General features: G+C 37.2%; 2 protein-coding genes across 2 annotated transcripts in view; one reads left to right on the top strand and one right to left on the bottom strand.

The window, feature by feature from the left end:
- The window catches only part of LOC122083681 (probable transcription factor KAN4), a 5570-nt gene extending 2549 nt beyond the window's left edge, over positions 1-3021 (bottom strand). Inside the window, exons 1-4 of the mRNA XM_042651553.1 lie at positions 2170-3021; positions 2003-2079; positions 1725-1761; positions 1456-1615 (exon numbers count right to left, since the gene is read on the bottom strand). Coding sequence (XP_042507487.1) covers positions 1456-1615; positions 1725-1761; positions 2003-2079; positions 2170-2572 — 677 coding nt within the window. The 5' untranslated portion in view covers positions 2573-3021. The remainder of the gene's footprint in view (positions 1-1455; positions 1616-1724; positions 1762-2002; positions 2080-2169) is intronic.
- A 12298-nt stretch (positions 3022-15319) lies between these two features.
- On the top strand, positions 15320-23941 carry LOC122084472 (transmembrane protein 147-like). The gene is made up of 7 exons (XM_042652738.1): positions 15320-15601; positions 16023-16092; positions 16240-16299; positions 19703-19817; positions 22316-22431; positions 22805-22929; positions 23533-23941. Exons 1-7 carry the CDS (start codon positions 15525-15527, stop codon positions 23654-23656), a joined length of 687 nt encoding a protein of 228 aa, XP_042508672.1. The 5' UTR covers positions 15320-15524; the 3' UTR covers positions 23657-23941.
- Positions 23942-24099: the final 158 nt, after the last annotated feature.

The following is a 24099-nucleotide window of genomic DNA, read 5'->3' as shown; positions in this document are numbered from 1 at the left end:
GGAAGAGGTTTCTGTGCACGGTCATGCATGGTGGCCTCACCCCCCCCCCCACACACACATTTGATAGTTGTGTGCATGGTTGTGCATCATGCATGACCGGACATAAAAACTTCTAACTATACATAAATAAACAATATATATGAATGATGAGGTCATTTCCTTCAATCCCAAAGAAACCCATTGATTTTGGGCTCTCTTTTTTTTTTTTTTCTTTGAATAACATAACAATGGTGATAACTACAAGCTGATTTCCCACAGGGTGTTGAAATAATGCGATCAAATGACATAAAAAAACAAACATAGAAAAAAAATGGCTCCATCCCACTCATTCTTCGAAAGAAAATTTAATTTTTATATCTTCCAGGCACATGCTCCAAAGAATTCAATCAATGAAGATGTACAAAAGATTCTTTCTCCTTATAAAATTATTCCACACATGATTAAATTTTGGACAAAAAGTTGGGAGTAGGATTGATGGGGAGGGGACTAAAATTTTGAAGAGAACTAGATTCAAAGATGCCCTTCTCACATGTTAAGTTCAAACTCAATAGAGTAGACCAAGTGGCAAAACAAAGCTTTTAATATCCAAGACTACCAAGAATATGCATGATAGACAATGCTAGACCACGACAGTACATGACTATAAATGAGTGTATATTTCATATATAATTGAAAAGTATTGAATTTGAAAAGGGCCAGACAAGACTTTCTTTTTATGTCTATTGAATTGCCTCATCACTAATCCAAATGACACACGACTAGATGGATCACCTATAGATATGTAATGGTTGGGGAACGTTCATTTAACTTTTAGGTTTTGAGTTTGAGACCTCTTGTTCCTCATATAGTCTAGAATCCCCCTAACCTGGACAAAAGTTCCAAATGTCCATGATTACTAGGTTTCTTTGGTCTGCTTCACAGGGCATAGGGAATATTTAATTTCAAAGCAGACCCAGAAGAGTATTGATCACGAAGAGATGTCAAAACAAACAGTAAACTAGCAGACAGAAATGTTGAAAGCATCAAGTACAAAGCATTAGCTTTCATAAATATAAGATCAAAGCCCTACTCATGAATAGATCCATTTCATTTACTTGAAACCAAACCATCAATCAATATTTAAGTCTGGTAAATAAAACTGTCTTTGGTAGATTGTCTTCAGCGATCCTTCGAAAAAAAGGGGTCAACAAAATCCAATCAACAAACATTAAATACTGTTTTCAATTAGAACCCTATAGCAGACTCAGACCTAGAGACCCTATACCATCATCAACATCAAGAAACTTGGAAGGGAAGGTTCAAGCCATTTAACCTCACTAGCTACTTATATAACTAGCTATTCTTTATTTGCATGTCTTTTACGAGGGAGAGAAAGGAGATGATGAAGCTTATAGAAAATACAGAAAGGACAATAGAGAGCAGGTAATAATAGAGCATCTGTATAACCACGCACACCTTGGAGATTTGGGTAGTAGTGGTGGTGGTGGTGATGATGGTGGTTTGTTGAGAGCATAAGAAGGGTTTGGAGCAGTTTTCTCTGAAGACAAACCATCATCCACTACTTCTGTCTTCCCTTTCCTCTCATTATTCAGACCCATCTCTCTCTGCCCTTGCCCTGCAACATTATTCATCATTCTTAGAACCATTTGTTCTGCTTTGCCAGAGAGAGAGAGAGAGAGAGAGATGTGTAATTGGAGAGGGGGGGGGGGGGAAGATCCAAATACCTGCTCCTTTGTCAGTGCTCTTCACTGTTCTATACATCTGCATGAATACACACATAAAAGAATTATATAGCTAGAAAGTCCACAATGCTAAGATTACTCTCTTGATACCCTTTTGTCCTTAGCCCTTGTTTTCCAAACAGACCAAACCCCACTCCCACTACCAAAAATAATAAGATAAAAACCATAATATAATAATAGCCAGACTGTCTGAAAGAGTATAATAATATTTGTCTTCCTCTTAATTTCAAAGTAATAGAGATTGCTCCCAGTAACCTCACCTGCAGGTGACTCTTCACATGAGCTAGTGTTAGCTCCTTCACATTCATTAACTCCAAAACTGATTTGGGTGTTGCCCCTACACAAAATAACTCAAGAAATTGATTAATATGGTAGAAGAAAGAAGCAGATGAGAGATCAAACAAGAAAAATCTGTGTTTTTCCATACTTTCATGGCCACCAAGGAGCTCCACTGCGTGAACAAAATGGGCATGTAGAGTAGATGTCCATCTCATCCTTGGAGCTCTAGTGATTCTCTTGCCTCCTCCATTAATCATTCTTGAATTCCTTTTAAATTCACGACCGCATATTTGAGGTTGGTGCAGGTGGTGATATATAGGATCCAAAGCTGGCTTTTCGATCCCCAGGCTTAGGGTGGGTTCAACTTCAACCCCAAGATGACCATAACTACCCTTGTTTGGGTGCAAGAAAGGTTGCTCATGGCTTATATCACTGCCGCTGCTTCCAGAGTCTGAAACTGATGGTGGGCTAATCTGTAGAGAGAGATCAGGGAAAGGGAAAGCAGTTCTCATGGTGTTGGAGCTTGGGGACATGAGAATGGTGTAGGTCATGTAGAGATGATAAAGAGGTGTAAGAAGAAGTAGGAAGCAAAGAAAGAAAGAGAGAGTTATGGGTTTGAAGTTTGCAGGGAAGAGATTGCCCAAAAGGGGTTGGAGTAAGTAGTGATCAATAGTGATTATATCATGAGTGCCTTATGATTTGCATGAATGTCTTGAGAGAGAAAGAGAGGGTGGGGGAAGGAGAGGAAGAGGGAAGGGAGGAAGGGAGGCTTTTAATAGGATCACTCTAGGGTTAGTAAGAATGAAAGGGAAAAAGGGTCAGAAGTGAAGGAATTGCAGAGACTAATGGTCAGAAAAGATTGCAGAAAAAAGAAAAGAGAGACTCAGAGGGAGATAGAGTTTAGGGGTGGACAGATGAAGAAAGAGTAAGTAAAAGAGGGAATAGGTGTATTTTAAGGAATCAGAGGTATCAGAGAGAGAGAGAGAGAGAGAGAGATAAGGAGTTGGGGTGGGGGGGGGGTTCATTCCTTATCTCTCTACTACAGGGAAAGAAGTAAATAGTGAAGCTGTAGGGAATGGTTGGAAATAGAGAAAACAAAATTTGTACATTCTGTACTAATTTTATTGAATGAATTAAGAAAGCATCTCTCTCTCTCATTGAGATGGCATCTTCCTCTCTCTCTCTTCAACAGAGTGTGACCCCATAATTAAATTTTCAATTTTTTAATATATTTTTTAAAATTCCATTGCACCAAAATTTAGGATATTTCCATTCATAATTATGACATACAAACACAGAACAGAAGAGGCAAAGCACCAAGAAGCCAAGAGAATTCCTTTCAGATTGGGGGTATGGGACTTGATCGTCTAATGTAGTGCCTACCTACTTCATATGTAGAGGCATAATTGGACCATGGATGGTACATGGATGCAAGTTTGCAAAATTACCAAAATGTATAAATTTTGGTTGCGCCCTTGATTTGCAACGTCACTATCTTGTCAATGTGTGTAAACTGATAAGACACTATCAAAGTCCCAAGAAAATTCTCCACCAAGAACACAATTTGACCAGTTTCCAACCCTTTTTAGATTTTTTTTTTGTAAGAGTTTGTAGTTCAATCATGGGACATGCTAAATAAATCAGGAGGGGCAACGGGTCATTTTAAAGAGAGGAATAAAGAGATAGACACACCGGTCACTAACATATGGTTAAGGGTGTCAATTTAGAATATAAATCGAAAATAGCTATTTAAAATCAAGCCAAATCAAACCAAAGTAAATCAGTTAGATAAGCTATAATATTTTTTTGACTTGAACTGAATTTCTTATTTTTTTAATTAAATAAGGAATTATATAAACTTTTACATATATATATATATATATTTTTAAACTATTTCAATCAATGTGGATGATAATAATGCTTGAAAAAAGTTTGATGAATCATAGCATTAATAGATAATGTTATTTTTGTTAGTAAATATTTAAAAAAAATGGCACAAACACCTAAAATAGGTTCTAAACTTAATATGTATGAAATCGAATACATAATTCATAAATCAAACCGAATTAATTCCGTTTGGTTTCTAAAGTACATCTCTATTCTTAGTTCATTTTGATTCATATACTTTTTTATCTGAATCAAACCACAATCGAACAAAAAAAATTTATAACAAAACCGAACCTAATTCACACCCTTGAAGTCGTTGTGAATTGATAAAGCCCTTTTTTTTTTCCCCTATTATTTGGGGTGAACTTTAATTTTCCTATAAAAACAAAGTTTTTTTGTATGAATCTCGTGAAGTGAACTACAGAAACTAGAACATGGATCAGTTGCTAGTACAATCACCTGGTCGTACGAGTCAAGATCCAACATCTGTCTTTTTTGTTTCTTAATATATCCATTTTTATCATTATAATGATAAAAAAAAAAAAACATGTATTAAATATTAATTCGTACAATCAGGTGATCGTACGAACAACAGATCCTACCTTTAGAAACCGTAGTGTTTCACCGTCAAACACTCAAAGTGTCATAATCAAAGTAATCAATGCATCAAATGGTCCAAACTACGTAAGCCATCATTATATCCAGGCCGTATGATTTTAAACGTTTAATAGCGCGATTTATTGCCGATATATCAAGAGGAAAAATCAAATTCTAAGCTAGTCAACACGTTGAGATGCTTAGTGATACGTGGATGGCATCAAACCGTGCACGTGGGACTAGAATATTATTGTTTGTCTCGTGAGAAATAATGAAGAAGTAAAATAATATCGCGAGAACTGTCAGCGCGGTTGGGGTGTTCGGCGACATCAAGGCTACAAGTCACATGTGAGTGAGCATGGCCCATATGGGCATTTCCCAGCCCAAGAGGCTCCAAGGCCCATTTTTATAGGAGGGAAGATAAAGGGAAACACAACGCTCTCGGGTCGCATCCCCTACGCTCACACACAAGTGAGCATCAAAAGATCCTCCTGACACCAATCTTTGCATTGGTCAAAGCTGCCGATACCCTTTTATTGGCATATGTTGATCCAGTAACCACGAGATCAGGGACTATTTTATTAATTAAAAATCTTCACTAATTTATCCTCAAGCTTCAGTCTTTCCCAATTAATATTCCCTCCGTGTCCAAATATTCCCCTCATGAGCCCTTCCCAAGGGCGGCCGGAAGGTCAACCATGTACTCCGGCATCATCCGTCACCTTAGATATGGGCATGACAGTGTCTAAGTGATGGGTGATCTTCTTAACCTCTTTGTTCTTCACGTTCACTGTCCCCTTGGGACAAGGAGAATTAATTAGAGAGAATTTTTAATCATTTGCTAATCTTTTTTTTTAAAGCTGTGATCAGTAGTCAGTGACTGATGCGCTCTAGATTCTCTGGGAAATTGGATTTTTGGGTCCTTTCTCTGTCATTAATTTTCCTTGGAAAGTAATTTTCTATTATTAACAGAGATAAGGAGAAGAGAGTGACTGATCACTATTAACTTTACCCCTTCCTTTCCATGGCTTTATTTGGTTTGATTGACCAACTTTTCTTTTGCTTTATATACAAGCTTGGTTCAACCACTATTATCTAATGAGACATTTCACCACCCCTGCAGCCACTGTAACACCATGTGCTTTCTTATTCAATTTTATTAGCTTTTACAGTAAGCAAATGCTACTCCCCCCACCCCTCAATCCAAATAAAGATTTTTTTCAGAATGGATAACGTTTACGTACAAGAATGTACGAGAACATCCCTAATTCATGGATTTAAAATCAATTTTCTCTATTTTTGATTTAATAGATTTTAAATCCATGAATCAAGAATGTACGAAAACATTCTCATAAGTGAACTTGATCTGTTCACAACTTTTCTCCAATCCCCACAAAAAAAAAAAAAAAAAAAAAAATGGACTAGACTAGATTAAACCAACCTAAAACCAGACCATACATTAACTAGTGGTTCAGTCTAGGCTAGACTTTAGAGTATATACCCAATTATGATTCAATTTGGAGGGGTTATACATAGTCTTACCATGCTTTGCATTGAGATTGTTTTCAAATTCGAACGTGTGATCAATTTGTCACAATGGAACAACATTGTTGTAGCACCAAAGCCGACCCTCTATACCATTGGAAGTGCGGATGATAATGAAAATTAATGTTGTGGTAAGGAGACACAGAACAATTGAAACAAACAGACAATGGAGTATGAGAATCTACAGACAAAGCAAAACAGAAGAGACGACTTGATCCGCTCTCATCGGTTGCTGCTGCTGCCATGGAAGACATTATAAGAAAAAGAATAATAGTCTCTACTTCTTTGAACTCTCTTGGAGTCTGGAGTAAACAAAGGAAGGACATGACTAGTGATGGAGTCCTTTCCCCTTTCTCCTTACTATTAAACTGATCAACCGTACATATAGCCATGCACGCAGAAGCACAGTTGACAGCATTTAATTCAATCCTCTATTCTTCTTCCCTTCTATTCTATTCTTTTTCTACTTCTTCTGAAAAGGTAAAAGCCCTCCTTCCTAAAAGTTCTTTATCTTTTTATAATTGGTGTAAAAGAGTAAAGTCCTGGTCAAAACCCAAATCAACTTTCAATAATTGAATTGGAAGCTTAAAAAGCTCTTCGATGATTCGATCTCCCTTTTTAATTCTGTGCCAGCAGCTCTCTCTGCTTACTCTGCTTCACTTTCTTTTCTTTCTTCAATTCCGGTGTAAACCTCTCACACCTTCCAATATTCTAAAATCCAAGAGAAGGCCCAGACCAAGGACAAGGGTATTATCCTTAATTTCTCTTAGTTTACCTTTCACACATTAAAAATCAAGATTTGCCTTTCAATTATTTCAACTCTGTGACCACTGTGAGAGAGTCTGCTACTGCCACTGCTACTGCTACTCTGCTACCCCCTTGTTTTACCATCAATTCTTACCTGCTCTGTTCCTTCTTTGTCTATTCTGCATACTTCCTGTAGAAAGTCTCCATTAAGGATAAAAATATTCCATATTTATATCTGTACCAACACTATACTCAGCACTGGAGGAGAGAGAGAGTGAGATGTTGTCGAGTCCTGAACCGTTGGATTGGAATGGACTGATGGGTTTGGGCACACATGTTGAGGGAGCAACTGGGGTTTTGAGAGGGATTGACGGCTGAGCAAGATCGTTGCAGAGCTGTGATGGGATGCTGGGCTGGATCAGCAGAGACTCCTTGACTCTGACGCTGTGTCTGAGAGCTGAAAGGAGTCTCTGAGAAAAAGATTGAAACTTTGAAAGGGTAGAGGGAGGCTCAGGGACTGAGACAGAAACTGGGGAAGTGGGATGGAAGAGAAGGGTGGTGGGACCCAATCAGTCCCCAGTCCCCAGTCCCCAGTGCCCACCGCCACCACCTTCATCATCTTCATTGACGTACCACACTGCAATTATTCCATTCTTCCGTATATCTGTTGGTTCCCCAGACATCATCATCATCTTCAATTCTGTATTCTTCTTCCAGGACTTTTCTCTTTCTCTCTTTCTCTCTTTCTCTCTTTCTCTCTTTCTCTCTTTCTCTCTTTCTCTCATATCTCTCTCTCTCTCTCTCTCTCTCTCATGCGTACTATGTACCATGCATGGGCGTTTTAAGACTTCGTTTTCTATTCGATCGTGCGTGCCACGCCTTTTTGTACATCTTGTAATCAAAATCCTCAAGACTATCTCCATTTCCACTAAAGAAGTATCTACCTCCCCACCACCCAAAGCCCTTCCCAAGAAAAGGTAGAAATCTTTGAGATATGATGGGGACCATAAGATTAGAATCTCCACCACAGATGTCATATATGAGATATTCCGATTTTTTTAATAATCTGCAAGATGAAAGATTCTAATCCAACGATTCGTATAGAGTTAGCAGTCAAAAATGGAGTTGGGACTTGGGACTAGGGGGTCCCCGGACCCACTAACCCAGTGGGCAAAATGATCATACTCTTTCCTCCGTAACTGGTTAGTAGTTGATGTGTAATAATTAAAATGGGGACTGCTAGTCCCCATGCGCGCCTGGGCTTGGGCTACCACTATTCTTCTGATTTCTGAAATCTCTGTGATTTGTATAATGAAGGAAGGATTGCGATAGATGGTGCCACCGTGCCAACACCCAGCCAAACACTGTTTCTAGTGCCCCCCAACTCCAAACCCCACAAGAGGGAAAAGTCAAAAGGGAAAAGTGGAAGGGGAAAGGGATGATTGTGAATGATACGTTACACTGTAGCTCTATGACCAACGATTCTTCACCTTATCCATACTTAGACACATTGCACTTGGGTGTCAATCCATCGATTTGGTCCAATTTTTAGGGGTGAATCAGTTTTGATTTGAGAATAATGAATAGGAAACCAAACTATTAAGGAAAGTTCAGTTTCAATTAAGTTTCAGTCTGGGTTTCAAGCCACTATCAGATTCTTTGTTTCTAATGCGAATTGGCTTGGATTAAGGGTCATAATGCCTCATTCCAAAAACTAACCCTATATAGACTCAATTGGGTCCAATTCAATTTATCACAATTTTGGCACATAACATCTTCCGTCTTTTATCTCCAAACACATGATGAGATGAAATGACCACGCTCTAACAACAAATAGGAATCTAACGTCTACTTATGCTTGTTTATACACTCTTATTGATTCTTGTTCTGATAGTAAGGCCCACTCCCGGGAATTAAAATACCTATGGCAGAGGTGTTCAGGACTTGAGAGTCGAGAGTATGCTACCGGACAACAACAATTAATGAGGGACTATTTTTTTTTTTATAAAAAATGAGGGTCCGTCACTATCAAATCATGACTCACTGGAGAGAGAGAAAGAGAGAGAGAGGGAACCGAAAGGCGAAAGTTACGCTCAACTTGAATGCCATTCAAAAAGTGCTTTCCCGACCGTCTTGATATTCCGTGTACCAGCTACCAAGGCTGGGCCAGGAATGGCCTATTTCTTTGGTTCTTTTTTCCTTTCCTTTGCTTGCACCACCCTGCCCATTCTTTTGTTACCATATAAAGTTTGCCTTTTCCATTAATTTCCGACACATTTCGTTTTCTCCACAAAAAGTGGCAAAGTGGCTCCCTGTGTGGATATTCTTGGAATTTTTTTTATTGTTATTATTATTATTTTTCTTAATCAATTATATAAGACTAAGGTGGCAGCAAAATGGATGTATAGTCAAGCTAAGCAAAATGTCACTTTTATTTGCCACATTCATGACAGTCCATGACTTTCAAATTTGATGTATAAGGAGCCAGGCCTCAATATCTTTTATTTGTCTATGAAATTTTAACTTAATTTGAGTTTCATGCATGGTTTCAAGTATCAGCTTGGAATTGGCTATATCAGATCGGTATCAATTAAGACTAATCCTCTATCCTTGGTTGATTCAGATCGATTATTCGAATTGTTTTAGGGGTAAAACAGAAAACAATTAGTACTCCTTTTTTTTTTTAAGTAAGGGCAAAATCGATCGATATCCACTTATCTAATCTGATCCAGATCAGTACCAATACCGTCCCCTAAATCCTTGGTTTCATGCATGGGAAGAAAGAATGAGTGACGACTCGAGCCTATCCTTAGGATCAGAAAGCTTAGTCCAATTCTTGTTTGAGCTTAGGACGGATTTGGACCATTAGATCCAAACTTACACCCCCTAAAATTGCCTATTGAAATGTTATGCTTCACTATCTGATACATGACGTCCCACCCTAACATGTGGCTGAGAGTGAAGCATAGTACTTACTTTAGAAAGTGTAGGGTCACATGGGCAATAGCGAAGGGTAACCCCATGCATAGTGAAGCCAAGGAGTATCATATGGAAAAGCTACACTTCACTACATGATAATACTTGGGTGGGGTCACACGGTAGATAGTACTGAAGCTTTAGAGTTACTGCATTATTTGAAATTTGGCCGAATGTGTCATTCTGAAATGAAGATGGAAATGAGGTACAACTAATGTTGGAATCAAAACCTTATGGGTTGCTATATTTTTTGTTGCTTAACACATAAAATGAAACTGATATGAAGCTACCATTAGTTTCTCATTTAGACGAAGTTAATTTTGGAGGTATATAAGGTTGATGATAGGAACTCTATATATCTGTGGTTTTACACAAATTAGGTCCCATATTATGATGAAATATGAATAATGGGCCAAAAATAAAAAAAAATACATGAAAGAGGAGTCACTGAAATCAGTCCTTCTATCAGTCACTATATGAATTATTTGTTGGTCCTGCAAAAATATTGTCTGCTGTATAAAAGTTTTGACTTAAGAGCTATGATCATTATCATGGACCACTTTTTTTAATTTTTAAAAATAAGATACCAATGATACATATATGGGTTCTTAGTTTCCTGATCATTGCTACTCTGTATGGAGAGCCCTTTAAATATAATGGTCACACTGTCACAATCCCACTTGCCATGTTGGGTTATATATGGTCCATGGTTTTTCATTTTTCCCATGTTGGCATATGGTCCATGGTTTTTCACTTCATCCTTTTATCATAAACTTAGGGTTTGCACCAACTTATTCATAATCCCTACCTTTTGATGATTGTTTCCAACTCTATAAAGATGTGTTTGGTAGCCAAGAGAATAAAAGAAAATAAACGAAAAGAAAAGACAAAAGAATCTAGAAAAGATTAGAAAGGAAAAAAAATGCTAAAAAAATACGTATGTGTGTTTGGCTACAATTAGAAGAGAGGAAAAGAATAGAAAAGTTTTTGTATTTTCTCATGTTTTCTTGTATTTTTGACTAGATTTTTTTTGTTTGATAGCAAAAGAAAACTTCATCATTCTTAAGGTGAATTTTGAAATTCAAAATGAAATCTTCTCTTGGGGCAGGACATGTCAAACACAAAGAGAATTTCTTAAACTAAGAAAAAAGTACAAAAATGTTAATATATATCCACACATAGAATAATTTTCCTCCCAATGAATAAAATCATAAATTAGATTTTTATTTTCCCCTCATGGCTTCTTGCGTGGGAGTTTGGACTTTTGAATCCAAACTTTTTTTTTTTTTAACTGAATCCAAACTCAATGCATGCATTAATTATCATCATTTATCATTTATTTATTATGTCATCAGAATGAGGTTATTATAGATATATCTTATGAACTTATGTAGTGATGTTGCAAGGGAATAAGATGTGGAATAGTTACTTGAACAAGCAAAGGACCTTGATCTTGGAGACCTAGAGGCTAGTCAAGTATGAGTTGAGCTGAGGCCCACATATCAAAACATGCCTTGCTAGAGGAGGGAAAAAGAAACTTGTTCTAGTTAGAGCATGCTACTTGGTAGAACGTCGAAGGGAGCAAAAATCCAACTGAAGTACTATTAGTTGGAAGCATCCAAATGAAAGTGACTCTTTCGTAGATATTATTTTTCACATCATCATCTGAACATGGATATATATATTTAGATCAATCTGATTTATATGCATGCCATTAAGGCTTTCGAAAGTTCAATCTTTGTTTGATATTAAATGTATACACAGAAAAATGATAGGGTAGGTAGAAGCTTCTACTGTTATACCTGATAGGCTATATGATTGAGATAAACTTTTAATTTGACTGTGGTGAATCTAATTCAGTCCTATGGTTGGACTTTTTCAGTTATATGCTTTAGGTTGAAACATAGGATTTTACAAGAATTTTTAAATTGATAACTTATGTTCACTAAAATTCTATTGACCTTTGTGATGCACCTTAAATAGAGAGGATTCAAAATAAATTATAAAATAAAGAAAAATACAAAACAATAAGGGTCATAGCAAAAGACCACTTAACTCACTCAATCCAAATGTGGAACTTACTCACCACTAAAGAATCTCAAACTCACAATGAGGCGCAACATGCCACACCTATAAGTTACAAAAATATAAATTATTAACTCTAAATTCTAAGTTAAAAGATATGTGTTGGAACAGAGTTGTTGGCATGTAGCAGTTGAAAACCCGTCCAAATCCTTCACAATCTACTTAACTCTTCTACTCCATTTCACACCATTCATGGGTGTGGGAGGTTTAACTTGCTGGAGAGGAACCAAATTCTTGAAAACTTCTTCAAAAAGACACATTTAGAAAAAAAGTTGTTGCCCGAGAAAGACAGAGGACAATGAGAGTGAAATGACCATTAAATTTTTTATCATATGACTGCATCACTTTGTAGGTTCATCGGTTACCATTTGGTGGGGAAATAAATTTGGATGGGTCTCTGATACAATGTACCCATGCTCGTCTCCTTGGTCAAATTTCTACTCCAAATTAACGTGTCAGTGACTCCATAACATGAACCCATCCATGTCCATCCTATGTTGCTACACTTTAACAACCCATGTTGAAACGTTAGCTTGACCATCAAAGGAAAGGTAATGGAAATAATACAATATACTTTCGAGACTCATTCAATTATATTACATGAATAGGTGGCATTGGAGTCTGTAGCGTGGTGGGCAAAATGATATGAAACCATTTGAGGATGGATAATATATAAATGGTCAAGGATAAAAACATTTCAAATGTGAGAGGTAGTAAATCATTAAATCCAAGCTCATCAGATTATACCTCTCTCACTCTCATCCACACACAATAACAGAGCCCATGTCCGGAGGTGATGTTACTGGGAGAGAAAACGGGACCTTTTATTTGCTATCGTTTTAGTTCACATTTGACATCCTTGCTCTGATACCATGTTCTCCACCGTTTCAACTAAAAACATGAACCATTAAGGATTGATAATGTCATTATATACATCAATACCTTCTAAAAGTCATTGCGTTGAAACTTGTAGAGGGTAATGCTTATAAGGGCACTGCCCTTTGAACGAGATCTACATAAGACTTGCCCTATTTAGAAGGAAGGAAAATTTTAGATAGCTCTAGATTTTCTTTTGGAAACTGCTTTCAAAGTAGTTAAATAACTCATCCAGCCCACAAGTGTTTGGGCCTAGACCAGGCCTAGGCCTAAGCCTCGCCAACCATCCTGGACCTTGGATCAAGCTCAGGCCAAGATTAGTATCAGTTTTTTAAGACAAAATCATTTGGTATGTACTAAACTTTATTAATTTAGTTCTTTTTGATCAAATATCGAATTACCGACTATATATATGATATATCCCGTAAAGATAAGAAAGATAAAATTATTGAATAGAAACTGTATCGAGCCAATTTGATATTGGTATTGAAATTTTGGAATGTTCTTGATATGATGCAATTTCAATATCTACTCCCTATTTTTCGTACCATACTGAAATATCAAATCGTACCAGTTGATACTCATACATGTAACACAACCCTCTAGTCTTAAGTCCATAGCCTGTGGCCCATTTCCCCAGCCCAAACTCATTGATGATGCTCTCTACCCACCCATAGAATAGTACTATAGTAACTAAGTTGAAACTTGAAACAACATCAATACCCTACTCGGAACGGATAAGGTACAAATCCCAACATTCCTCGTTAAGTTAGGATAAAACCATAACCAATGGATTTAGATCCGGATCCTCTCCAATGACTAATGCTTTAATCACTCTCCAACTAGAAATAAGCATGTTTAGATTGCGTGCCCTAGATGTTAAGATGCGTACTTATGTCTTATTGAAAGGTCGTTGGAAGGAGCAATCATTGGAGAGGAGCCAAATCTTAAGACCATGCCTTTTATGTTGCCAACTTGCCACCCCTTACATCCCTAGACTATGGACTCTTGATCCCAGGTCTAGGGTTAGTAGAAAGGGTCTCAGGTCTAGGGTTATTAGAAACCCCAGGTGTCAACAAAATAGATGGTGCAAGGTCGGCTTAACCAGGCTATAGCTTAAAACAATATTAATTGAGGAAACAATATAGTTAATTCTATGATATGGCTTACATGTATAATGCACTTCAGGCCCAGGTCTGGTTAACTTTGAGATGGCTACGCTCATTCTACCATGGAAGCCAAGCCTAACCCAGATTTTCGTGCTTTAAAACAAGGCCTTGCTAAGCCCACCCCATGAAAGCGCCGGGCTTGGGCTCAACAATAGCATCTTCTTACTTGCACCAAGTTTAGTAGACTTTGAAAAATCACTACTTGCCACTTGGTAGGCAATTGATAGTCTTTTGGGTGGGTCCATGTCGATAATGACTCACCACCTATCTCATTGGTCATATTTCAATCCGAAGCAAGAATTCAATGGTGATAAATATATTGAGTCCTTGAGCCTCCATTTATGTACTGAATTTCATACTATGCCACACCATATTTTTTTTCATCAACCTACACCACACCAATTAACAAGGCAAATTTATAATTGAATGATTGAGAAAAGATCCACCAGTATTAGGGTTACGTGATTGGCTTTAGCTACAAAATTTGACTGACAACAACCAAATGGGTCATCTGAGTTTTCATGATAAGACATATGATTGAGATAATCTAATATATATTCTTTCACTATTTCTATGATGCTAATATAAAAATGTAACATTTTTTAAGAGTAGTTCCCATTTTAGGGAGCAATTTTCCAAAGACTACATGTCCATCATGAAATATGTGGATTATATACTTAGTAGTATCATGTTCCATGTTGGATTAGGTTCAATTTTTTGAGACAAAGTAAACCCCATGGTCTCCCATTTGCATTTCAAGATTCAACCTAAATAGAGTTGACCACATAATAAGCATTGAAATAGCCAAAGCTATTGAAAAGGTGCACGCCCATGATTGGACTATGAAATGATGCATGTCAATAAATGAGAGGATATATGATTGAATTTGATAATGAAATTTGAGATGTGATCAATCTAAATCATTCTTAAAATTATCTACATTTAAAATTATCACATCACCTTTCTACATGGCACAAGTAGAAGTGTAGTCCCTAGATTGCATGATAGACGAACCTTCCATGAAGACATCTTATACCTTTTTTCTCTCAAAAAAAAAAAAAAAAAAAAAAAAAAAAAAAAAAAAAAAAAAAAAGAGTTGGATGTAACTGGTTGTTCATGATATGGGAGAAAGTTTTCCTCTATCGGAGTGATTAAGTGATTTGACCATTATAATTCTTCATCCCCCTAATGTATTATTACACCATTATATGAAGTCAATAATGCCATCCCAACTATTCTCGATGCCATATTAAGATACTCAAGCTTATGGGCAAGGGTTTCTTTGTTCACCGTGGGTGAAGAGAAATTGCCTCCAACAATATTTGTCCATTGACCTCTCAGGTAAAAACAAATTTTGAGAACTAGACCCCATTCAGGCCAATTCCTTTGTTCACATGTCAAGTTTTATTTGATAAGCTGCAAATAAAATTTTGAAATCCCCTACTACCAAATGCCAATAGGGAAAAGAGTATCTAGGTTCCTTCCTCCCTGAACCGATTTGGCTTTGGCTGGCTTCTTTTCAAACTCGATAACTCCGGTCCTGGCGCTTCCTGTTCTAACGTTAGGCGGAGCACGGATTAGACAGAGAAACAGAGAGAGCGTGCGGGGGGGAAGAGAGAGAATGACGGTGTTTCACTTCTTCAACTGTGCAATTCTTACTTTCGGCCCTCATGCGGTCTACTACTCGGCGACTCCACTGTAAGCTATCCTTCTTCATGATTTACAGGTCTTCCATTATTCGAGAAGCTTATTACAGGCTTACAGCTTCGTCCCCTTTGATCCCACTTCCCGAACCAGAGTCGGAGGGGAAAGCTCCGTCAAAATTTTCTTTTGTCTGTTCTTCTAATTTCATCGACTTCAATGATCATATTATCTTCTAATTTTTTGTTTATAACCCGTCAATTTCCATACAAAGATACGAATTATTAATATGGGTCTCTAATTTATTTGAGCTTCATAGAAATGGTTCTATTAATATGGGTCTCTAATTTATTTGGATTGCTTGTAGAATTATTATTATTATTATTATTTTTTCTTATGTGGTACTTCATCTCTTTGGCTTTCCTATCTTTCTCGTATTAAAAGTTATATTTAGCTAGTGTGGAATATCTCTGTGCAGATCTGAGTACGATACGCTTGGCACTTCGGTTAAAGCTGCTCTCGTTTATCTTGGAACAGCCCTAGTAAAGGTCTGTAAACAGTTAACACTTGTGTCGTTTGTCTTATCGACTCCTGACTGTAATACAAGAAATGCATTTGATCTTTGTTTGTCGAAGGAAAAAAAAGAAGGAAATTTTCCCCAATAAAGTTTTTCTGACATTTTTTCGTGTTGACAGCTTGTATGCATAGCAACCTTTCTCAAAGTACCAGAGAATGACGGTTTTGATACATATCAGGTTCAATTTAACTCATAAGCTTTAAATTGGAATGCTTCACCAAGATGTCATTTATTTCTGGAAGGTTTAGAATCCTTAATGTTGTTTCTGGAATGGACTATTATGTTTCATCTAAATTATATCTTATGGAAATTTGAGGTGTAGAGAAATATTGGAAGAAATGAAACATGAGCTCCAGATATAGATAATTGTTATTCATATTTGTCAAATATTCCACAATCTTCAATATTGGCTGTGGGATCGCATGATAAATGTGGACTTACTTCCAGAAATCCCCAGGGTAACGGTTCTTCACTTCCAAGTGAAGCCTCAATTGATGCTACTTTTGTTAGTCTTAACACAGGAAAATTCAGATTGGGGAATTTAGGAGTTCCTGATCAGAATCAGAACCTTTTACTAGTAAATAAGAGCACTTCTACATTTCTCTCCTGTGAATCTAGCAACTAGAAATGGATAAATTGTTGTATACTTTAGAAATTCTACTCTAGTGGCTTCTTGTACGACATAAACCATGGAGGAACAAGAAAAAAATATAACATGCGGTGCTTAAGAGTTAAATTTGCTTTTTGAGAAGTAGGAAGAATGGCTTCGGGATGGACTGACAATCGGTCAGTCATGTCTATTTCCAAATCACTCCCTCCAATCCTGGCCTGATTATTCAAGTTGAATTCAGCAACCCTTTACTTGTTGTCTCTCTGGTGGAAATGCCTAAGTGTCCCCAGGGGTTGATTTTATATCTTGATGCAATCCAAAGACAGTAAACTGGTGCAGAAATAGATCCGGTCAAGTAGTGATCCTGTTAACTTCATGTAGGTCCTTACAACTGATGAGTCTTTCCATGGTATTTTGTCCATAGATGCAAAAATAGGGAAATATTGGAAATCAGCTTTCATGTTTATGACATAGTGTCTGATTGGTCCACATGTTCTTACTGAGAGTTGCGACTTAGAGACTCTTTGATCATGATTGTTAAATTTATCAAAATGTTTCTGAGTCAATCGATACTATAAATACCAGTATTTTTATCCTTAAATTGTACTACCTGGAGGTTTGTACTCATGAAGCACCAGCACACATCTCTCTCTCTCTCTCTCTCTCTCTATATATATATATATATATATATATACTAAATAATTTTTCCTGGTGAATAAGTGGGTAGTCATGACAGCAACCAAAGGAATCGATTAATGTAGGCCTCCGCAGATGGTCATGTTTTATGCCCATGCTAGTTGTTATATTCCATAACATTACCAAGGTGTGTATTGTCACAAAATTTTGGAAACAGAAATTGTATTGGCTTGAGCTGCCTGATGGGTGTGGCCTGTGGGGCTCCTTGTATGAAGACTATCTATTACTCTCTACCTTTGTTGTTGTTGTAAAGGGGTTAGGCACCAAAAAACCGCCCCCCCTTCCGCCCCCCCCCCCCCCCAAAAAAAAATAAAAATAATAAATAAATAAATAAAAATTATTGGATCAGGAACCTGAAGTACTGTTCAAGAAAGTCACAATTATTCCTAATATCAGCATGAGTAATTATTGTAAAATGCTTGTTTACATATGCCCAAAAAGAGTTTAATTCCTTTACCCTTGAAGACTCCAAGCAATCATCATGCTGTATCTACTAACAAACAGCATGAGAGAGAAGGTCTAACTGTTCTCTTGTTCCCAATGCAGGGAACCCATGTATTGGTGAAGTAGGGCCCATTGGTTGTTAGATGATCTCTGGGGCCCAGTCCAATACTGCTATTCACAAGGAAAACTTGATCTTAATAGGAACTAATGAAATTAAACCACTTCTAGCATGAGAGAAGAGGTCTAAGAAGCAAAGAACGAGTTTTATTAAGATTTTTCCATGAATGCCCAACCATTCTATCTGCCCAACCCTTTCATCCATAGTTGTCAACGCATGCCTTGGCGTCCAGGCACCTTGGTCGCCTAGGTGGGTGCCTTGGACGGTTTGGCCACCTTGTTGGTGTCGCCTTGAATCCAGGCCCTCTCCAATGCATTGGGTCGCCTAGATGCCATGACAACTAAGTTTCATCTTTGCTAGTCTGCTGCATTGGAGTTTCTAACAAGGTTGTTCAGTTAAGGAGGGGAAGAACGATGTTCTGCTGTCCCATTGAGTCTAATAAGGGTCATTTTAATCACTCCATGAGTAGTTAGGAACACTTCTTTTTTTTTGGGGGGGGGGGTGTTACACTTGGAAACACTTGCTTAAGGGTTTTTCAACACATGACATTTCAAAAGGATGCCCATTTACCATTACTGCCTCTTGGCATACTTGATGGAGAAATGGCTCAACTCTTTGTTGTACCTTCCCAAACTTCTAAGCAATAAGGTGCAATATTTTCTTCTGGTCACTGCCCTTAGCCATAAGCTTGACTTTTCTCCTTGCTTCATAACCACTTAAAAGGCAAAGGTTTCTTCATTAGAGTGAAGGTTCTAAAGCCCAATACCCTATGCTACTTTAGGGCTAAACACTAGACTCAATGTCATGGGGTGGTATGAGGAAGCTTCTTCCTGTCTTATTCAAAGAAAGTGTCTCTGAATTTTATTCATTCTCAGCAATTATAACTGGATCCAAAAACAAGGAGGGGGAATTGGGAACTGGCCAGGGTAGCATGTATAAGAGTCATATCCTACTCTTGGACAAGTGATACCTTTAAACAAGAACCATCGCTTCTTGAGTCGTTATGAGATTGTGAATCTGTGCACTTGTTCCCCAATATTAGAAACTTAGCTGAACTTACATTTATAATGTGGGAACCAGGGTCTCGACACGTCCTCCAATAACTTCCATGTGGGGCTGAAAATTTGTGTCTAGGTGTACCCCAAAGTTCTCCGCTCACCTGTCCTCTTCTCTATTCGTTTTCTGCATAGTTTTAGGTTTTCGTTATTACAGTTGGAATCTTTTTCCCTATAGTATGATTTGTAGTACTTGTACCTCAAATGCGTTAGGAGACTGTTAACAGCCTCCTTCTTGTTTGGTGTTTCTGTTTATAGCTCAAGTATGTCACTGTATCCGATTCTCTTATTCTTGTTTATGATGTATCTTCACCTGTTGGGAAAAAAAATAAAATAAAAAAGAAGTAAAATTTGAGTGACCCATCTGTGGAGAGGTGCACTTATATTGTAACTTGTGAAACATAACGGACTTAGATTTTTCCCCCCTTTATTTATGGAACTGTTTGAGAAAGTATTTGTCTGTATACCATGAATTGTGGAGTAGGTGGAATAGCCTTTTCATTACTTCAAGGTTTTCTTTTCTTTTTCTCATGGGGAAGCGTTAACACATCTTTTGCTCTTGTTGCGGAACACCACCTAACCTGCTAATCTGCTACTTTCAAGGTACTACAGTGGAAGCGAACTATAAATTGTAACAGATCATTGCTTATTTCTTCAGGAATTATTGAAAGCTTTAATTGGATTTATCGATGTTGCTGGGCTGTACTTTGCTTTGACTCAATTGACCCACAGAAACATATCGCAAAGTCATAAATTTCAAGCTGTTGGACTTGGTGAGAAAACCTTATCCGTTTTCATTTTTCTCTGTTATAAGGCTAAAAATGCTGACTGCTTGTCTGCCAAAAAAAAAAAGAGTAATAATATTAGTAGTTATCACACACACACACACACACACACAGGGAGGGAGGGAGAATCTGTTTATGTGTATCCTCTTCTTTCTGTTACTTTACCTAAGTGTTCTATTGTTTGTGGTTTTTGCTCTCTACATACATTGGTTCTTCATCATGGGGGTACCACACGTGGTGCTTTTCTTTTTAATAGATCTTCTGTCATATTGTAGAGAGAGTCTCTTTGTGTGTGTTCTTTCTCATATTACCAACTATTGTATGCTTTTGCCTTTTCCTCTTTCTCCATTAGTTCAATGTCATGGTGCTATTCTAGCTGTGGTCTGTCATTTCAACAATCTTCTGTCATATCAGTTATTTTTTGCTTTGGGGGAACATGAAATCAGACATTGCATGTTAAGGCTCAAAGAAGTAAAAGGATACAAATACCAGAGATTAAACAAGTACATTCTACGATGATGACCAAATTGGTCTATCAGGTGATGGCTGTTGCCAGTAGGAAGTTTCAGTTTAAATAAGTGAGTGTAGTGTTATATGCACTATTCCCTGGGGAAGCCAGGTATATTGTTGAGTTTGGCTTTTGTCAAACAAGTGGGTGCAAGCTTTGGAATTGGACATATGACTAATCCAGAGTGTCTCTTGTTTGATGGGTGGTCAAATCAACTTGTCATTCCAATGTAGATGTCATGGAATGTGCACCAAAGTTGGTGTCTTGGTAACATTCGCAAATTCTTACATGATAACAGGTGGCAGAGGTTGATGGTCCATGTGATCACCCCAGGCCCATCTTGGCAGTCAATTTTCAGCCCAACAAGAACATGTCAGTAAAAAGTGGCTCTAAAGTTGCTAGAAACGACAAAGATGTTGAAAATGTTAGTGTAGATTGTTGGCTTTTTTTGTACATTTTTGCAACTCTAGACACATTTGACCCACAAGCTATGATAATTTGCAATAAAATTGACGACTGAGGTGGTTGCAGGTTCCTCTCTCCAGTGAACCACCCTATCTATGCCAAACACTAACATGTTGTATATCCGCAGCTCAACTAAAACAACCGCTTAGACCAAACATTTTGGCTAAAAAAAAAAAAAACTTGAAAATCTTACTAATCCATTTTATGAGCTCAAAGTTGCAATCTAGCAGGGTTGATTTGTGACTGTTTAGCTTTATGGTAGACTAATATACCAAGATGAGATCCATGTAGCTGACCTCAAATAGTTGGTTGAAGGCTTTGCTGCCACAATCAATGATGATGACATACAGTTCCTTTTCCTTATGGGAAGCCCCTAAAGCACTTTTGCATGTGCCATAAATTACTTCTGCAAATTAATTGTTTCTCTTGTTCCTAAAAATTTAAACATGGTTTGTTTGCTTTTCTATGTGCATATAATATCTTACAATACCACCACCCTCATTCTCAGATGATGAGAGACTGTAACCAGGGTTTTAAGTATTGGTAAGTATCATATAGCATCGGCCGATGATATATAGCATATACAGATACAATACTTAATTTTATAGTATATACAGATACAATACTTAATTTTCAAAAAAAAAAAAAAAAAAAAAAAAAAAAAAAAAAAACCAATACAGGTTAATACAGTCCGGTATAGGTAAGATACACTTGATATGCCTTCTTGAAACTAAGAGCAACCGAAGTCCGTGGGAACTTGTTTTTCTCTTCGATATGAGTTGGAGGAGACCATTTAACCAAAAAAAAAAAAAAAAAGACTATGTTCACCAGTTCAACAAGTTTTGAGAATTTAAAGTGCTCAAATCACAGATCGAAATAGGTTAGAGTGAAAAAGTGGTAAAGATGCAAATCTGTTCCTTTTTTTCTTAACTTTTTTTTTTTGGGTTATGCATCACTGGATTAGGTAAAAATATGACTCAAATCCTTCTATCAAGTTGATATATATTGCAGAATAAGGTGTTTAGTGCTTTAAAACTGAATTTTATATGTATTATACATAAGAACATCTATGCATTTCTTGACCATTTCCATGTATATTTTTAGCGTATCTTGTGTTTCTCCAATATGATACGATACGTCTCTTAAATCACCCCTCTGATACAGATACTTAAATCCTTAACTGTAACTACACTTCTGCTAGAACCATTCACCCTTAATCCCCTTGAGATTGAGGACTTGAAATAAAGCGTTAATTAAGATATAGACAAGGGGAGAAGAATCAAAAATTTCTGTGGTCGTCTTTCATCTTGTATATAACCTACAGGTTGCGCTCTCTCTCTCTCCCTCCGTTTGTGTATATACAGATATACTTATCATTTTCAATTTCAATGCCTGCAAGTGTATGGGAATGAGAAATGGACCTCGAAATTTATACCACTATTCCCTAATCTCTTATTTTAGTTGTTTTTTCATTCCTTCTATTGCTAACCTGATCATCTTTTTTTGCTGCTAGGATGGGCTTTTGCTGATTCTGTTCTACACAGGCTAGCACCTCTCTGGGTTGGTGCGAGAGGCTTAGAATTTACTTATGAATACATTCTGCAGGGTCTCGAGGCAAATGCAAATCTGGTGAGATTACTTGCTTGCAAACTTATGAGTCACACTATCATTTCCAATTTCCATAGTTGTGGACAAGTTGAGAGAAAAATCATAAAAGTGTAAATTGCATTCAATTCTCTCCCTCCGCCCCCCCTCCCCCCCGGTTTCTTTGAAATTTATTTGCATTCAATGCTATTGAACAAAAATTGTTGGAAAATTAACAATAAACTATTTGTCTTTTAGAGTGTCCTGGGTGGGATGTATGAATGGTGGATTTGCAGTGTCTCATATACAGAATGTTTTGAATTATTTACTAACTTATTCATTTTGTTTATTTATCTACTTGCATTTTTTAGCCTTATTCTGATGATTGTGATCATTATTTCTTTTATTATGCTTTCAGGTCTTAACTGTATCTCTTGCTGCATTGGGATCTTTGATGTGGCTCCGGAAGAACAAACCCAAGACTCTGATTCCTTTAATTTATGCATGTGCTGGGATTCTTGCAACTATGCCATCTATCATAAGGTTTGCTTTTGAACCATATACATCACTTACCCAATAATTGTTAGTTTTCTTAAAAAATGGCTAGAACTTTGATCAATTAATTCTGTGCTCTGACAGATCGTCTGAGTTGTTCGACTTTCTGTTTTCACATATATGTAAGCAATTCTATGCCCAGGCCAATAATTTTTGTGCTAGGGCTTTTTTGTTTCCTCTTTTCGTTTTGCCAAACAGAATTAAAAATGTTCGAAAATCTGGCACTTCTCTTCTGAAGTGAAAGGTCCCTTTCCAAACGACTTTGATTGTTTCTACTGAAGCATGAGCGGTTTCATCTTCCTTCTTTGCAATCTTAATCCTATGGTGTTTTTAGACAATCCAAAATGATACTGATGGGCTAAAACTGTCTTAAATACCCATCTGGGTCGAAATCCAATTGCTTACATATATGTGTTTTTTCAAAATGAGCAGCTCCCTAAGATGGATGAACTTAGTGTTTTTACCAGTAACAAAGAGGCTTTCCATCTGTGACATGCCCCATCAACACTGCAACCTTTTCGGCTAGTGTCTTTTAATTTGTATGTTGTTTTTCCTCCTTGAGCTAAACTGATGTTCTCTGGTTTACTGCAGCTATCTCAGGCGAGGTTTGGGATGGCACTTTCCAAAGGTGGTGGGTTTTGAACTTTTTACTTCCCTTGTGATGGCATTTATTAGTTGGCAACTTTTCTCTGCATGTCAGAGACCTGCTGCTTAAAAGTAACTGTCCACCGGAGGAAGTTCCAACCAATTTTGTTCATGAGGGATTTGCCTTCGAATCTGACTCTACTGCGGAAGGATCTCTGCCTTCCAATCTGACTGTACTGCGGAAGGATCTCCAAGTTCAAAGGATGAAAGAATGTAGTATTCCTTGAAACCTACTTAATAATCACATTCAGGTTAATCTTGAGGAGTTCTGCTGTATTTTTTTGGGCAGTCTTTCACTACAGATGATTTATTGAAGGGGATAAATCAGTTCATCATCTTCGTTTGATTCTTTTTATTTTTGGGTATATTGCTGATGATCTTGACTTTAACCACATTCTACTCTATTTTTTTTTCATTTTTGGTGAAAATATTCAACTCTATTTGCAGAATCCAATTGTATTTTTGAACCCAGATCGCCATAGAAATGAACTTTGAACCCAGTCCTCCATATCC

The sequence above is a fragment of the Macadamia integrifolia genome, chromosome 7 (genome assembly GCF_013358625.1).
Source record: "Macadamia integrifolia cultivar HAES 741 chromosome 7, SCU_Mint_v3, whole genome shotgun sequence".
In the NCBI taxonomy this organism is placed as follows: Eukaryota; Viridiplantae; Streptophyta; class Magnoliopsida; order Proteales; family Proteaceae; genus Macadamia; species Macadamia integrifolia.
Note: the sequence above shows the minus strand (reverse complement) of the source record. Positions and strands in the feature narration are given on the sequence as shown.

Coding starts and splice junctions, on each gene's coding strand:
- LOC122084472 (XM_042652738.1), top strand. CDS start 15,525: ATGACGGTGTTTCACTTCTTCAACTGTGCAATTCTTACTTTCGGCCCT. Junction 16,093..16,239: donor TTGGAACAGCCCTAGTAAAG/GTCTGTAAACAG, acceptor TCGTGTTGACAG/CTTGTATGCATAGCAACCTT. Junction 16,300..19,702: donor ACGGTTTTGATACATATCAG/GTTCAATTTAAC, acceptor TTATTTCTTCAG/GAATTATTGAAAGCTTTAAT.